The sequence below is a fragment of the Coniophora puteana genome (genome assembly GCF_000271625.1).
Source record: "Coniophora puteana RWD-64-598 SS2 unplaced genomic scaffold CONPUscaffold_7, whole genome shotgun sequence".
NCBI lineage: Eukaryota > Fungi > Basidiomycota > Agaricomycetes > Boletales > Coniophoraceae > Coniophora > Coniophora puteana.
This window is the reverse complement of record NW_006913059.1, coordinates 210,378-225,524: the sequence shown is the minus strand read 5'-3', so window position 1 is coordinate 225,524 and position 15,147 is coordinate 210,378. Positions and strand designations below refer to the sequence as shown.

General features: G+C 57.3%; 3 protein-coding genes across 3 annotated transcripts; 2 read left to right on the top strand and 1 right to left on the bottom strand.

The window, feature by feature from the left end:
* The first annotated feature begins 121 nt into the window (after positions 1-121).
* On the top strand, positions 122-1,778 carry CONPUDRAFT_105159 (farnesyltranstransferase). The gene is made up of 8 exons (XM_007771014.1): positions 122-409; positions 504-770; positions 845-911; positions 960-1,038; positions 1,088-1,190; positions 1,248-1,366; positions 1,430-1,614; positions 1,677-1,778. The coding sequence occupies exons 1-7, from the start codon at positions 127-129 to the stop codon at positions 1,538-1,540; spliced, it is 1,029 nt and encodes a 342-aa protein (XP_007769204.1). The 5' UTR covers positions 122-126; the 3' UTR covers positions 1,541-1,614; positions 1,677-1,778.
* CONPUDRAFT_73379 (ARM repeat-containing protein) lies at positions 1,775-11,892 on the bottom strand (the record flags this gene model as incomplete). Its single annotated transcript, XM_007770896.1, has 25 exons — positions 1,775-2,039; positions 2,094-2,169; positions 2,220-3,067; positions 3,116-3,390; positions 3,449-3,689; positions 3,743-3,885; positions 3,942-4,015; positions 4,070-4,340; positions 4,398-6,239; positions 6,291-6,323; positions 6,375-6,493; positions 6,562-6,679; positions 6,783-6,997; positions 7,070-7,282; positions 7,342-7,462; positions 7,540-7,910; positions 7,986-8,303; positions 8,386-8,810; positions 8,899-9,085; positions 9,232-10,164; positions 10,232-10,412; positions 10,471-10,861; positions 10,927-11,146; positions 11,224-11,591; positions 11,777-11,892. 25 exons carry the CDS (start codon positions 11,890-11,892, stop codon positions 1,775-1,777), a joined length of 8,364 nt encoding a protein of 2,787 aa, XP_007769086.1.
* A 307-nt stretch (positions 11,893-12,199) lies between these two features.
* CONPUDRAFT_73378 (uncharacterized protein) lies at positions 12,200-12,977 on the top strand (the record flags this gene model as incomplete). Its single annotated transcript, XM_007770895.1, has 2 exons — positions 12,200-12,581; positions 12,649-12,977. The coding sequence occupies 2 exons, from the start codon at positions 12,200-12,202 to the stop codon at positions 12,975-12,977; spliced, it is 711 nt and encodes a 236-aa protein (XP_007769085.1).
* Between the last annotated feature and the right edge of the window lie 2,170 nt (positions 12,978-15,147).

Genomic DNA, 15,147 nt, shown 5'->3' with positions numbered 1-15,147 from the left:
AAGTCTCGCCCGACCAGGTTGGAAATTAGAAACACGGTTGCCGTATGCAGTCAGCGCAGTCGAGCTGACGCGTAAAGCAAGACGCGCAGTGGGCGCGCAGTTTACTTGCCTTAGCCACCTACCGCCATGTCTTCCGGTACACCAGACTACTCCTCTCTGCTTTCCACGCTCAAATCTACCTCAGCATGGACACCAGAAAACGAGGCGACGCTCCTCGAGCCATACACCTACATCACCGCGAAGCCTGGAAAAGAGATCAGGGGCTTGATGATTGACGCGTTTAACGACTGGCTCTCCGTCCCTCCCGAGAAGCTTACCGTCATCTCGCGCATCGTGAGCATGCTGCACAGTGCGAGCCTTATGGTGGATGATATCGAGGACGACTCGCAGCTGCGGCGTGGTCAGCCAGGTGAGTCAGAGCACTTAGGCGACTTGCGAGAGGGACGAAGCATCAGCGGATCGCTAACACGTTTGATCGTTCTGGTTACATTGGCGTATGTCAGTAACGCACAAGATTTATGGTATCCCACAGACCATCAACACCGCCAACTACGTCTACTTCCTCGCGTACAAGGAGCTCTTCTTGTTACGGCCCGATCCGTCCGAGCGCTCAGAACCTCAGCTTGGGCGGCTGGTGTCAGACCATGACCTTGACGGGCTGGTCACAGAAGAGCTTCTCTCGCTACATCGAGGACAGGGACTAGAGCTGCTGTGGCGAGATTCTCTACAGTGTCCGACCGAAGAGGAGTACATAGACATGGTAAACAACAGTTCGTCGATCTTTTACGCACATCACCTTCATCGGCCCGATTGAGCTGGGTGATTTCTTATCGTTTCTTTGCAGAGACCGGCGGGCTGTTTCGCATAGCGATCAAGCTTATGATGGCATGCGCTACCAAGAACTACGACGTGTGCGTATTTCGTTCTAAGCACGAGATACATGCTCATTCGCCCAACAGAGATTATCTCCCCCTGGTGAACCTATTCGGCGTGTACTTTCAGATACGAGACGACTATATGAATCTGCAGAGCACCGAGGTACGAGCCAGCACCGGATCCTCTCCAACAAAAGCGTGACTTGGTCCAGTACTCGCATAACAAAGGGTTCGCAGAAGACCTCACGGAGGGAAAGTTCTCCTTTCCAATAGTACACAGCGTTCGCGCGGACACCAGCAATAGACAAGTCCTGAGTAAGCATTTTCAATCCACACTGGCTTGAGTTTGGTTGACGAGTCTTCGTCATTCAGACGTTTTGCAGAAGCGTCCTTCTACACCAACGCTCAAGCATCATACTATCGAATACCTCAGAACACGGACACGGTCTCTTGATTATACATTTGACGTCATCCAGACGATCGAGAAGCAGGTGAGATTCCTCGCGATCCATTCTCGATCTTTACCATCTTAACTCGATCTTCGCGAACATCAGGTACGATCGGAGGTCTCACGTCTGGGAGGGAACGAGAAACTGGGACGCATTTTAGACCAGCTTGAAGTTACGACGAGAGATGGTGAACGCGCTGCTGGTGAGGCAAGCTAGTTCCGTGGGCTAGGGATAGTCCATGTAGAAGTATCTTTCAACCCCTCATCTTTAACTCCGCATGAAAAACGAGCGTATGTTAAGATTGACCGATGCTCCGCCTCATATCTCTGATGAGGTATCTTTGTCCCGTTAGATGCGCAGTGTCATTGACACAACCACTGGTGTGGCTCTATGTAAGTGAACTATGTACGAAGTCGTCGAAAAATGGTTACTATCGTAAGAAGACTTGAATCAGAACAATCCCGCTAGGCTTTCATCGTGGGCACTCCACGCTTTTAGAATATCGCGTGCTTCGCGAGCTGGACGCGCTATGATGGGACGCTCGTTGGTGGCGCTCTCCTTGACTTTGAGCGCAACGTCCTTAAGGACGCCAAGCTTTTGGAAGAGGTTGTCGTCTGCTTCGGGGGCGTAGGAGTGCTCTTCATCTGACGATATAACGGCGAGGATGACGTTGGATGAAAGAGGAGATTGCAGGGTGCCAGAGACGAGATTGGCCCTGAAAAGTGGAGGGTTAGAGAGTTAAGCATAGCACACGAAAGAATGTCCATACTTTACGACAGGGCCGAGGATGTCGGGATATTGTGCCAAGGCTGCGACTAGCCCACCCAATGCCTGATTGTAGTGATCTAAATACAGTGTCAGGCCTGCCGTCGGCGATGCTTCCTTAAGTACTCACCTCCATGACTTTCCCGGAACGCGTCAGTGACGAGCTCCGCACATGACTCCTTCGCCTTCTCGCCTATGCCTCCATGGATGGTCGAACTGTGGACGACATACGACAAAGCAAGCACGAAGCTAGACGCAATCTCGTCATCGCTTCCCTTCGCGCCGGCCAGAAGCTCCGTTACGACAGGATCCACACGCGGCTGATTGCGCATGAGCACGCCGAGCGCCTCCGCACCCCTTGTCCGAACGACAGTGCTCGACGCGTCTCCGACTGACTTGACGAACGTACGCTGCAGCTGAGGGAAGAACGGCTTGACGTGCACAGGGATGCGCAAGAGCATTGATTGAAGCGCGCTGAGAATCGCCGTCTTAACGGCTGGAGGGTACGTCGCCGCCTGCGTCGCCACGCGAATGAGGGGTCCGGTGAAGGGCACGACGAACGGCTTCATGGCGGCCTCCTCTGTGCGCTGGACGAGCTCGCCGATCGCGTAGGCTGCGTTCTCGCGCTGCTCGTTGTTGCCCGTTGTCAGACCTGCGATGATGATCGGCACGGTGGGAGCAACGCCCTTCGGGAGGCTGAAACCAGGAACATTCCTTCCGGGACCACCGGTGCTGTCGATGGTCCGGCGTAGTGGAACAACGAGGGGCTCGACTTCATCCTTCGGAACGGACTTGACGAACGCGTCGAAGGACTTCCAGGCGGCAGTGTGGACGTCGACCACTGGATCGTCGAATAGGGAAATCAACTGACGGACCCAATCGACGCGGTATAGTGACGAATCTAGCTCAGAAACCTCGCAGAACGTCGCGAATATGTTGCATGCGCTGATACGCCTCTTAGGAGATGCGTGCTTCGCCCTACAAAGGATTAGTGTGCAATTAAACCGCATTAAACCCGACACACACCATCCAAGCAAGAGGAGCATCAGGGTGTTCAAGCCTTCAGCGTCCTCGATAGATTCTAGAAGAGAATTGAGAGCCTCTTCGACGGCCTCAACAACCTCCTCGTCTTTCTCTTCCTCGAGAACCTTGGCAAGGGCGTTCAACAAGACGGTTAGGCGCTTGCTAAGTGCGTTGCCAGCCACAGTGACGAGGGATGCCAAAGCATGTGCGTTGAACACGGTCATCGGGGTTGCAATGAGGGTAGGAATGAGAACGGGGAACACTGTAGACGCCCGAACCTGTGCATGGTGAATCAGCCATATGCGCTCCACCACGAGTCATAGTGATTCGACGCACCGACATAACCTCTTTGAGGGCCTGGAGGGCTGTGCCGGAGCTTTCGCCTGGTTGCCGCAGCGCCTCCAGGAGCGTTGGGATGGTCTGGTCGATTGCTCTCCCGCCCAGATGCTCTTGGAGGGTGTCAAACGCTTTGGCGGCGGCTGTGCGAACGGAAGCGTCATCGTCCACAAGTGACGAGCGCACGATGGAGACAATCGTCGATTCGTGTCCATCGCGTTGGTTGTCTGTTGAGTTCTCCCTGCCGCATTGTCAGCATCTGCCAGAGAAACGTGACAACATGTGTAAACGTACATGACATCGCACATCATCAGGCAAACACCTGTACGAGTGCGCGAGTCCGATGATGTCGACATGTTCTTGAGAATGGATATAATTTCACCAAGGATCTTTTCTCCGAATTTGCGAGTCAACTCCGTGGTCGTGCGCGTCGCGGTCTGAGTAAATTGGTATCAATTCGTGGCCAATAATGGGCCAAAGCAACATGACCCACCTCCTGCTGCTCAAACTCGTCGCTAGAGCTAAGTCTGACGACCTGAGCAACAAGTTCACGCAGAATTTCGCGAACTGTTAGACACCCAATGAGCAAAAATTCCGCAAGAAAAGGGTGAATCGTCTCACCAGTCCGTGGCGTGTTATGAACAAGCGCCTTCCAAATGTGTATCGACGATTGGCGCACGACATTGACGGTATCCTGCCTGGCGAGGTAGAGAGCGGAAAGGATACGATCGCGACGCTCTGCCCCAAGGACCTCAATGAGAGCACGTCTGGACGACTCGGCATGTGCAGCGTCGGCTGCTTCACCACCCTCCTCGTCTTCATCGATCTCGTTCTTTCCGCTGATACCAGATACCTTGAAGAGAAGTTCTCCGACAAGTGTGATTGACGATTGCTGTAGGAAGGAGTAAGAACGTAAGCAGTATACTCTGGCGTGTAGAGACAGACTCACCCGAATGCGCCACCCAGGGTCGAACATACCGGCCTCCAGCTCGGGAAGTAACAAGTCGATTGCCTTGTTCGAATAGTTCGTGACGACCATCCGCCCGGCGCGCATCGCCGCTTCGCGGACGGACTCCTCCTGGTCGGATAGACCCCCGAGAATGGGAGCGATGATCTTTGGCAAGTGCGGCTGGAATCGCGTTCCGAACGTTGCGGGCAAGAAGACAAGCAGCGACATGAATCCCTCTTTGACCGTACTCCGCGGCGACTGTGCGTTCGCGATGATGTCGGGGAGCAGAGCCTCTAAGCGTTCCATGCCCAAGCCAGCGAGGACCTCACTGAGACCTTGAGCGGCACCTTGCCTGTCGACGCCTGATGTGTCAGTCTTGAGCGTTCGTAGGAGACCTGGTACGAGGTCGGGGAAATGGATCTCGCCGAGTCGCTCAACGAGGGTACCGAGGGTCTTTGCCGCCGTTGCGCGAGCTTCTGGGACCGGATCGACGAGAACGATGTGAACCATTGGCAAAAGGGTGTTAAGATAAGGGACGAAGTCTTTTGAGTCCGTCAGCGAAGCAAGGTTACCGACAATCTGAGCAGCCTTCTTCTTGGTATCGGCACCACGTTCACGGAGACCACGCTCGATAATCGGTATGACGAGCGCAAGGGATGAATGATCGATGTAGTGCATGAAGGACGTCTTGAGTAGCGACCCCAGTGCATTCGAAGTCTTCCCTGGGTCTACGAGCGCTTTGAGAAGAATAGGAACCAAGGATTGAATTTCGGGGTTGGTGATGACCTCGCCGAACTGCTTCAAACTCTTGTTCGCCGATACCTTCACCTGCGCGTGGGTGTCCGTGAGGACTCCAGTAAGCCTCGGGATAACGATGGGAAGCGACAGCGACAGCTGCCGCGGCGAACAGTACGCCATCATACCCAGCAGCTCAATTGATCCCTTCTTCGAGCGCCATTGCTTCTCGTCCAGCCCAGAGAGCAGCAGAGGGAGAATCTGCTTCACACCGAAGGCCGACATATTCGCCATGATAACACGTGCCGCATCCTGAGCAGCCTCGCGGACGTCTCCCGTCGAGTCACCAAAGGCCGAAAGAAGTAGTGGCAGAATGAACGTGATGTATGGTTCAAACAGCCGCCCGAGCGTCGTCGACAACGTCTCAAACGCAAAAGTCGTTCCCTGCCGCGGCTCAAACCGCTTCTTGTCCTCCGCGGCCGCCTTGAGCCTGTTGATCACGTCAAACTCCTTCATCGCACCGATGCCGAGGCCCTTGATGGCGCCAGCGAGGCCATACGCCGCCCCACGACGTGCCGCGTACCTCGGCGCATCGAACAGTTCTGTAAACAGATGATCCACGAGCGCCTTGGCGCGCGGCCGCATAAGCGCGACGAGCGGCGTAAGACACTCCGAGACGGCCATCTGCACCTGCTCACTCGGCGTCTTGAGCGCCTCAACGAGCCTGTCGACAATCGAGGGGATGCGCTCGTCTGAGGCATCAAGATGGCGCGCGAGCCGGCCAAAGAGGATGACGACGGCCTCTTTAATCTGGTCGCCCGTCTCGTTGGCTGGGCTTGGGCCGCCGAGGTGCTCTTCAAACGTTTTGAGCAGGCCGGCGAGGCGGTCGGCGCCGTGCTGGTCGATGATGGCTGTTCCGGCTTGGAGCATGCTCCTGCGGACTTCGGGGGTGCGGTCGCCGAGAGCCTCGTCCTTGATGAGGAAGACGAAGAAGGGCTCGACTTGATCTGGGGTGAAGGAAGGAGCGAGGTGCTCGAGAGTTTTGGAAATGGCCACACGAGTGAGCCAGGGATCTGCTCGGTCCAAGCTCTGCGCGATAACCATGCCCTAAAACACTGTGAGATCTCTCGTTGGCGCTTGAACTGGAGTAATACTTACATATTGATCATACTCGGGTGCCAAAATCCTGGCCTGAGCGACTGTCAGCATGTGAAGAATATCCACGATGGATCCACCACGAACCTTATCCCGGTAAAACTCCTGAAGCGTCTTCAACGCACCATCAATGCTCTGTGGATGCAGCTCCACCGCCTCCGCGATCGCAAGACCCGTGCTCGCCCGCACATATGCGTGGTCGTGATCTACATGACGGGAATATCAGCATCTTCGCTTCCTAGATGCGAAGTCGCGCCTCCAGAAGGCAGCTCACCCAGGTACGGCAACAGCTGATCTAAGAACGCCTCTGGCACATCCAACCCGTTATCGTCCCACACATGGTTCGCAAGCCGTGCGTTCTGATCGTCCTCGTCATGACACGCAATCCACAGCTGCGACGACCAGTCCATCTCCGTCAAGTCAAATGGCTAAATCCCCGCATCATTTCCCGTGAGTATTTCCTTCCACTTATGTTTGTGGACGCGATGCACGCACCTGAAGGGCCTGGAGACACGAATTCCTCACGTACACCTCTTGGTAAAGTGTCCCGTTCACGAGGACCATGACCTCCTCCTGCGATGCGGTCGCCTGTACAGCCTGGCCGAGGTCCGTAAGGATACTCGACGCGTCCTTGCTCAAGCGTGGCTGGAATCGGATGACATCTAGCAGACGCAGTAACGTGTCGCGGCGCGGGAAGGCCTTATCCGAGACTGTTAGATTACACGTAAACGAGTTCTTTGTCAGTAAGCTCGGACTGTGGCAAATAGATAAACGCTACGCACACTCGCTGGCGTGGAACCTCAACACGTCCAACACGAGCGTGACCTGCTCAAGTCGCTCGTCCTCCGCGTCCTTTTCGTTCTCAGAAGCGCCGCCGATGCCGCCGACGCGCATAATATGCGCGAGGAGCGGGAAAGTATAGCAAAACGTCGCCGCATCGAACGGTTTTTGCTCTGATAACGAGCGAAGGCGGTACAACACCCGGATTAGCAGCGCTGCAAGCTCGTTAGTAAGTAGAAAAGCAGGAGCAGAAGACAGCAGAGACAAAACGCACAATTCAGAGGCTCAGCCTGCATATCCTCGGGCACACACGCAGGCTTGAGACACCTCAGACTCGCGACGCCTACCCACGTACGAAGGGTATCCAACCTCGGCGACGCAGCCTTCGACAATTCCTACAAACACAAAAAAAAAACGGGCACCATCACAGTTCACCGTCCCATCCCACACAAGCAGCGAAAAAAGCACTCACCAAATACGTCTCAAACACCTCCCCGCCAACCAGCCCCGGCCCGACCTCCATCGCGCCCTCCGACAGCAACCCCACAATCCCCTCAACGTACTCCGCCAACTCGGGAATATCCAAGCTGACCAGCGCTCTCACGCTCGCCAGTCCGCGCTTGAGGCCCAGCACGACGGAGGCGACACGCGCGCGCACGGCGGCCTCCTTCTCGAGCTGCGCCTGGACGAGCGCCTGCGCTTGTTTCGACAGCGCCGGCGAGGAAGATGAAGCGGCGGACTTCTTGGACGATATGGACTTGCGGAGATCGGCTTCCCATCTCGCAATGTCCGCGTCTTTGCCCTTTCGCGGCGCCGAGGGTTCGTCTTTCTGCTGCGACAGCACTAGAGCGTTGTACACATGGGATCAGCAAACGAGCGCAACAGAAGCGCAAGCAAGGGGAAAAGGAGGAGACGCACCGTCGACATACAACACCCCTTCCTGCGTCCTCCACATCCCCACATCCTCTTCACTCAGCGCCCTCAGCTTCGCAGGCTCCAGATCCTCCCTCAGCTGCTGCATCACGCGCGGCAGCACCTCCGCGGGACACACGAACGCGAGCGTGCTCAGCGCCGCATACCCCGCCGCGTCAAATCCATATTTCGGATCGAGCATCGTCGCCTGCACAACGGCGTGCACCAGCGCCTCCGCGTGCCCCGCGACGAGCGACGCAGGGTCGAGCGCCGCGTGTCGGAGGAGATCGATCCACAGCAGATGCGCGGTGGACGATGCGCCGCCTGGGTTCGTCGCAGCAACCGAATAATGGCGTCAGCGTTCGCTATCCGGGCAATCACACCACAGAATGGAAAGTAGACGCACATATCGCCCGATGGTGCGCGAGCACCAGCAGATCCACCATCGCGCGCTCGACCTTCTCCCGCCCCTCCGTGTCGCCCCCGGCCACACCTGCGGAGACCTCAGCGAGCGCCACAACAAGCGCCGCGTACCGCTTCTGCTTCTCCGCCGCGCCCTGTCCCTTCTTCTCGCCCTCTGCGCCCTCATCTGCGTCCCTCTCCTTTCCTTTCGCGCCCGCCGCTGCAGAAGCGGACGCCGGAGACCTCGCTTTCTCCTTGGCCTCTTTCGGAGGCGTAGTCAGCGACGCAACAACGCTCTCCCTCACAACGCGGTTCACCAGCGCCGGATGGCGCCTCACGAGCCGCACCAGCATCTTCAGCGCCGCGCGGCGCACAAACGCGTGCGGCGTGTGCACGGTCAGATGGGTCAGGAGCGCGCCAAATTGAATTCTATCACCCACAACGCACAGAACAGAACCAACGAGAATCCAGTAAGCCGGGTTTCGCGCGTGATGGAAAGGGACGGGTATGTGCGCACCTCAGCCCCTCGTTCTTGCCCAGCTCCACAGCGAGATACTCGAGCGCGACGCCTGCAGCGCGGACGAGCCACTCCTCCTCGACCGGGTCGGTGAGTTTGCCGTATACCTTGTCCCACACCAAGAACCCGGGCTTCGCCTGCGTCCCGACGAGCATATCAACAGGGATGAGCTTCTTGATGACGTCGTCTGTGCATACCGCATCGTCAGCGTGCCGTGTTCCAGATCGTAAATATCAAATATGAAACGATGGACGCAAAACGTGGATGGGCGGAAGAGAGAGGGTCAGGAAAACGGGAAAAGCAAAGACAACCAAAAAAAAAAAAAAAGCTCACCAAACCGCCCACTATCCCTCATCGGCCCCAACACGCACGCAACACCCACATACCCCTCCAGCGGCCCCGCAGGCGCCGCGAGCGGACTCGCGCTCACACTCTTCAGCGCCCCCTCGAACGCGCCCACGAGGCCCCTGGCAAACTCGGCGCCCGCAGCGGTACCGAGCACGCTCTTCTCCTTCTCCTTCACCGCGGCCTCGGTCTTCTGCTCCGCCGCATCGCCATTCCCCTCCCCGTCTCCTCCCAGATTCTTCTTCTTCTTGCCCTCGGCGACGGGGGAGACAGACGGCGAGCCCCAGATAGCAGTCCCGACGGCCCCCACACACGCCCTGCGCACGCCCGCCTTCGCACCCGCACTGGAACCTGCACCCGCACTCCCGCTGGAGCCGCTGCCCGCGATCTCCTTCCCCAGCGCAGCAGCAGCGCCCCTCGCACCCTCCACATCGTCCACCGCCTCACTCAGCACACACCCCAGATGCACACCCAGCGCGCCCGCAAGCACCCGCATCACAGGCTCGCTCGTCTCTTTCGCAACGAGCCCCGGCGCAGCACGCACGATCTCCCTGCTCGCGCCCGCGCCCGCACCCCCGCTTTTACTCTCGCTGTTGGCGTTGGCGAGAGGAGGAATCGCGCCGAGCATCGCGTACAGCGCCGCTCTATGCTCCGCGCCCGCCGTTTTCCCCGCTTTCGGCGCAGCGAGAATGTCTGCCGCCGCTTTCTCCAGCAGCATCGCACGGCCGCCTTCGTCGTCGCCGCCGCCGTCGGCGTCTTGCGGTGCACACGCCGAGGACGCGATGGTGCCAAAGAGCGCGACGGCGCCCGCGCGGGCGAGCGCGTTTGTGGATTTCGCAGAGGCCAGAGCGGCCGCTACGAGTTTCGAGAATACGGGCGCGGGGAGCGGGTGCGGGTAGGCGGTGAAGAAGTCGGTGACGACTGTTTGTTCGGTGGTGCGTTAGCACATCGTAACTGAGAGCAATCCTCGGAGGGAAGAAAGACGCACCGGAGAGCGCGTGCTCGGGGGAGCGGAGGAGCGCCTTCTCCATCGCGGGAAGGACGGTGGTCTCGAGATCGGCGGGTGTGACCGCGTGCTGGATGAAATCGTGCAGCACGCTCGACGCGTGTGGCGGGACGGGCGTTTTGGCCATGACCACGGTGGACGTGTACAGCGCCAGAATATCGTTCTACCCGATCGCATCGCATGAGTCGTGTTATTACACACAAACAGGCTCTACCACGCACCTTATTCTCCTCGCTTATCGTGCGCAATCCCGCGTCCCCCGTCTTCAGCCGCACGCTCACATCCACCGCGGTGCCCAGCAGCGGAATCTGCACGAGACCCGCAGGGCCCTGGCTTCCCTTTGCCTGCCTCACGAGCGTGCTAATGAGCACTGACAGCGCGGGTGGGGACGTCCGCAGCGCCCGACGCGTGCGCACGAGCGCGGCACGGCGCATGGAGGGTTTCGTGCGCGTGCCACGCGTGAGCTGGAGGTCGAGCAGCGCAGCGAGGGACACGACGAGCGGTATCCAGCCCTGCGATGCGGTGGGGTATGATGGATCCGAGCGCAGGAGGGTGGAGTAGAGCGCGGAGCACCACGAGAGGAGGACGAAGATGTTGGCGGGGGCGTATGCGCTGGGTAGGCCCAATCCAGATGCAGATTAGCTGGGGAGCGTATGGGGCGGAAGGGGAGGACGTACGACGGCGCGCCGCGTTTTGATATTTGCGAGGTCTCGTTGGCGAGCCAGCTGAGGACGTGGTCTGCGACGCCGAGGCGGTCTTGTTGCGGGAGAGACTGGTCGTGTGCGACGAGGGCCATGCCGACGTCCTCTACGGCGTCGCGGGATGCAGTGTCGACGTACCGCGGATACGTCTCCACAAGGAGCTTAAACACGTCCATCGTCTGGCTGAGGTTCATATCTGCCACCACACTATCGAGTTAGCAGGAATAATACAAGAATCGGGACTGACAGGGGATAGATGAGGCAAAGACGCACTCCCAGCCTTGGCGAGCGGTAGCAGCTCGCCATTCAAGAATTCTACACGCAGTTTCGTACTGCTCGTGAGCAGATTATTGTGCGCGAACTGCAGGGAACGGGGCCAGTCGTCGAAGAGGGCGTCTCTGTCCCATGATTTGCTGCGATCGTCGTCCATGTCGTCGTCGATCGGGGACGTCGGGGCAGCGTTGGCGAGCCAGGCGCCGATGTCGGGTTTTTTGTTGTGTTTTTCGCGCGCAGCCTGTTTCTTGAGGCGTGCGAGGGATGGGTGGGGCGGCACGATGGACAGAAAAGAGAAAAAAGAGGAAAGAGATGTGGGTGTATGCGGGTGCCGTCTAGATTTTCGACTCGGACGTTCGGTGCCGCGCCTGCAGGCAGGGAGATGGGCAACTGCATCCGAGCACGCGCGCTTGTGGCTTATCTCATCTGTCATCCACAAGAGGGAATATAATCTCACGGTGTGGAAGTCCACCTTCTGTTCCAGTACTAGTTGTGGCAATGGAAGGTGGAGCTTCGATGGAGGTTAGCCGCCAACGAGACATGTCCTTCTTACATAAAATCACCCTCCCCTTCTTTCTCCCTTTCCCTCTCTCTCTCCCTCTTGCCATCTTCTCTCCCTCTCTGCACGCCCCGTCCTATACCCGGCGATCCGCCACGACGGTGACACATTGTGACAGTGCGGAGGACCCACAGAATACGTCACGGAGACGGGCAATATCCAATATCCACATCCCCGCTCAACCACCTCGGCTCCATCCCGAGCTTCGCGCGAAAACGAATCCCTCGATCGCTCCCTCCTTCGCCTTTTCATTCTCTCCCCCGTCTCCCCCGCTCCCTCCCTTCCTCTCCCTCCCTCATCGCGTCCCCAGCGCCCACACATCACGCACACCCGCTCCTTAAATCGCAGAGGGTGGTACGCACGCCTCTATCTCCGTCGCCCACCCCATCGATCTCACGCGCCCCATCTCTCCCCAGAATGGACTTCACAAACGGGCCCGCCATGCCCCTCCCCACAGGGAACAACAACAACAACGCCGACTCCTCCTCAGGCCCCGGCCTCGGCGGCTCCTCGAGCTCCGGCCCAGGCGACAACACCACCAACTCCCCCGCGGAGCTTCAGCCCGACCAGACGGGCCGTGTCGTCGGCGTCGTTCTCACTGCAGTTTTTGCTGTTTTGATATTCGGCGGCTTCGCGACGTGGTTCGTCCTCCGCGTGCGTCGTCGGCGGTCGCGCTTACGCTCCGTCAAGTTCTCAGCTATGAGTCTGGATGGAACGGGAGCTGGCACGGGAACGGGGGCTGCGATGGGTGCGGAGAGCGCGTTGGAGGAGGCGCGTATTGCGGGGCTGACACGGCCAGGTGAGTTGTCGTTCGAGCCCAGCCGGTGCTTGATTCTCCATTCTGGCGATGCTGATACGCGGAGCAGCACCACCAGGGCAGAACCACGCACCGCAGCACTCATGGGACTTTGTCGACGCGAATCCAGACTCAGAGATGAAGGCTAAACTCTCGAAACCCCCTCCGTCACGCGACAGCGAGCGTCTCCGATTATCGCTCACCCAGCCTCAGCAGGCACCCTCGCAGCACTCGCATACCTCCGAGTCTAAGACAAAACACGACGAGGAAGACGACGATGCCCGCTCAGATCTAAGCGCACCACCAGGCGTTGAGCCGCCCGCTTATTCGCATCGGCTTGCGGATGATACTCATCCGCAGCATGCGGGAGAAGAGGAAGGACGGAAGGACGTCTCATAACCGCCTGCATACCCTGCTCTGCCCAACGGCGTGTCTGGTAGCACCGTTCGTGTCCCTGTCTCACCGCCGTTGTTCGGGCGCGGATAATGGTTCTCGAAGCGAGGTGCACGGAGCATGCAACGGATCCACACCGCGAGCACCGCTTCAGATCAGAGAGGACCCTCGCGGATCCTCGCGTTCTGTGCTTTATAGACACGCGTTCGAAGTCGAGGAAGCGGGCACGAGGCGGGGCACGAGGACACGCGGAGAAGGGAAGCTTGAGGGCTGGCTGGTCCGCGTTCGTCTCCGCGGAATCGTGTCGTTGCATATACATTGTACAGAACTCTACCGCGCTCGTTTCTTCTGTTTGGTTCGCTTGTTCGCTACGCACCTTTCACACACCACACACCGTTGCATACCTCGTTCACCCATCGCACGTTACCAACTTACCTCCACAGTGTTCAACATTCATGATCCGTACCCTCCTCATTCCTTCTTGTCGCCCAGCGCAGAGCTTTCTTGTGTTGTATCATAGCCCTTCCTTTGTTCTCCTACTCACTTTCTTATGTTCTAGTACACCACACGTACCCCACCGAGTCCCCGCACTCGCACCTGTCTTTCCCTGGCTACATACACAGTACAGTACATACAGCCACAACACCTCGATTCGCGCCATCGATGTCGATGTCGATGGAAATTTTCGAAGCACGCGGCGGCGGCGCCGTCGTTCTTCTTCTTAAGGTGGCCATGAGGCATATATCATGGCAACCGCGAAGCTGAGAATCGATCAGAGAAGAGTACGTGAAAAAATAAAATAAAAATAGAAAGACAGAAGAAGAAAGAAAGATCTAAACTTGGATGCGAAGGACGGGCATGATTAACTGGGTAGGTTCAGGCTGGTATATTTGCCGCTGGCGCTTGGAGGGGTAATGATTTAATATAGATCCGCGCTATCTATCTGGGTCAGCGGTAGGAGATTGGAAGCACGGCGGTTGTTTGTCTCAGATACATGTGTTTCTGCGGTAAGGGAATTGGCGGGAACTCTGAAACATCATCATCGATAGCAAGTGGGCTGATCTGACAGAGTCTTTGGTGTCTCCGTGCAACCCTTGGACATCGGGGTTTATTATAGCATCTCGACTACTTCGTTCGTTCGTTCATTGCATACAGCCTTTGTTCTTGGTCCGGGTGATTTGGATTTTCTAGCTCACTTCACAGTTTTTGGTCACTGTGCCTCTAGGCGCCTACTTTTTTGGGAATGTGCTTAGCGTTCCGAGGTGCTGTTTTTGTTTAACCATGCCAGGTCCAGGGATTCCTATAAGCAGGCTTGAGAGCGAGTTGGAGGCGCCAGGTGGGCACAAGTCGGAGCAGGCATTCGTGTTTTCTAGCTTAGCAAGGTTCGTGTTTTGCTGGTAGGTTTGACACCACTCCTTCGAGCGCTCTGTCACAGTAAATGTCTTCCACCAGGTTGGTGCCTACCGCTTAGTGTCACTTTATGCTACTACACGTACCCACAAACATGAATTTTGTAGACATAATTTCCCATTGACAATGTAGGCTCCCACAATGCCCTTCGAAGCTTCAATGACTTGAGCGCCGATAAGACACGGCATGCCATCACACAACCGGAGGCAATGGACCCCCAAGCATACCATAGACCGAGCTGTCAATGTTGTTACTCAGAATTGCCGGTGGTTGTTGTGCACGCTGAAGCCAGAGGCCTGGCACAGCATTTTAGTACTTCCTGGGCCCATCAGTGTAATAGATGAGCACTTAATATATGCCATGGCTGACAAACATGTATGGCCCGGTTTAGGCAGGCAAAGATCAGTGAGAACGTACCACGCGCCGGCATAATCAACATGTCTCGCTCATTCGTTGCTTGCCATGGAGTATCACGCGTGATATATACCTATAAGACTTGTAAGCGAATTATGGAGCGCAGCCACCAAGCGTAGGCACTACCGGGAGTCCTTTTGCCTCGTCCCGGAAGATGTGGGAGTGTGTTTCAACCTAGTGACCACCGCACCTCAGCGCTCATTCCTTTCCATTCAATTGCAATCGCTGTGAAGTCTAACAATGTCGGTGTCAAGCGCTGTCAAGCGATAGTACTAGCATGAAACTGATATGTGGTGTACCAAACGCGCCGACCCCTGGTCGTTAACTCCCAGCAGATCTGAGCGTTGTATCT

Excerpts from the sequence above, each read along its gene's own strand:
- CONPUDRAFT_105159 (XM_007771014.1), top strand. The coding sequence starts at position 127 with ATGTCTTCCGGTACACCAGACTACTCCTCTCTGCTTTCCACGCTCAAA. Across the intron at positions 771-844 it reads CATAGACATGGTAAACAACA|AGACCGGCGGGCTGTTTCGC; the intron begins GTTCGTCGATCT and ends GTTTCTTTGCAG. Across the intron at positions 1,039-1,087 it reads TGAATCTGCAGAGCACCGAG|TACTCGCATAACAAAGGGTT; the intron begins GTACGAGCCAGC and ends GACTTGGTCCAG.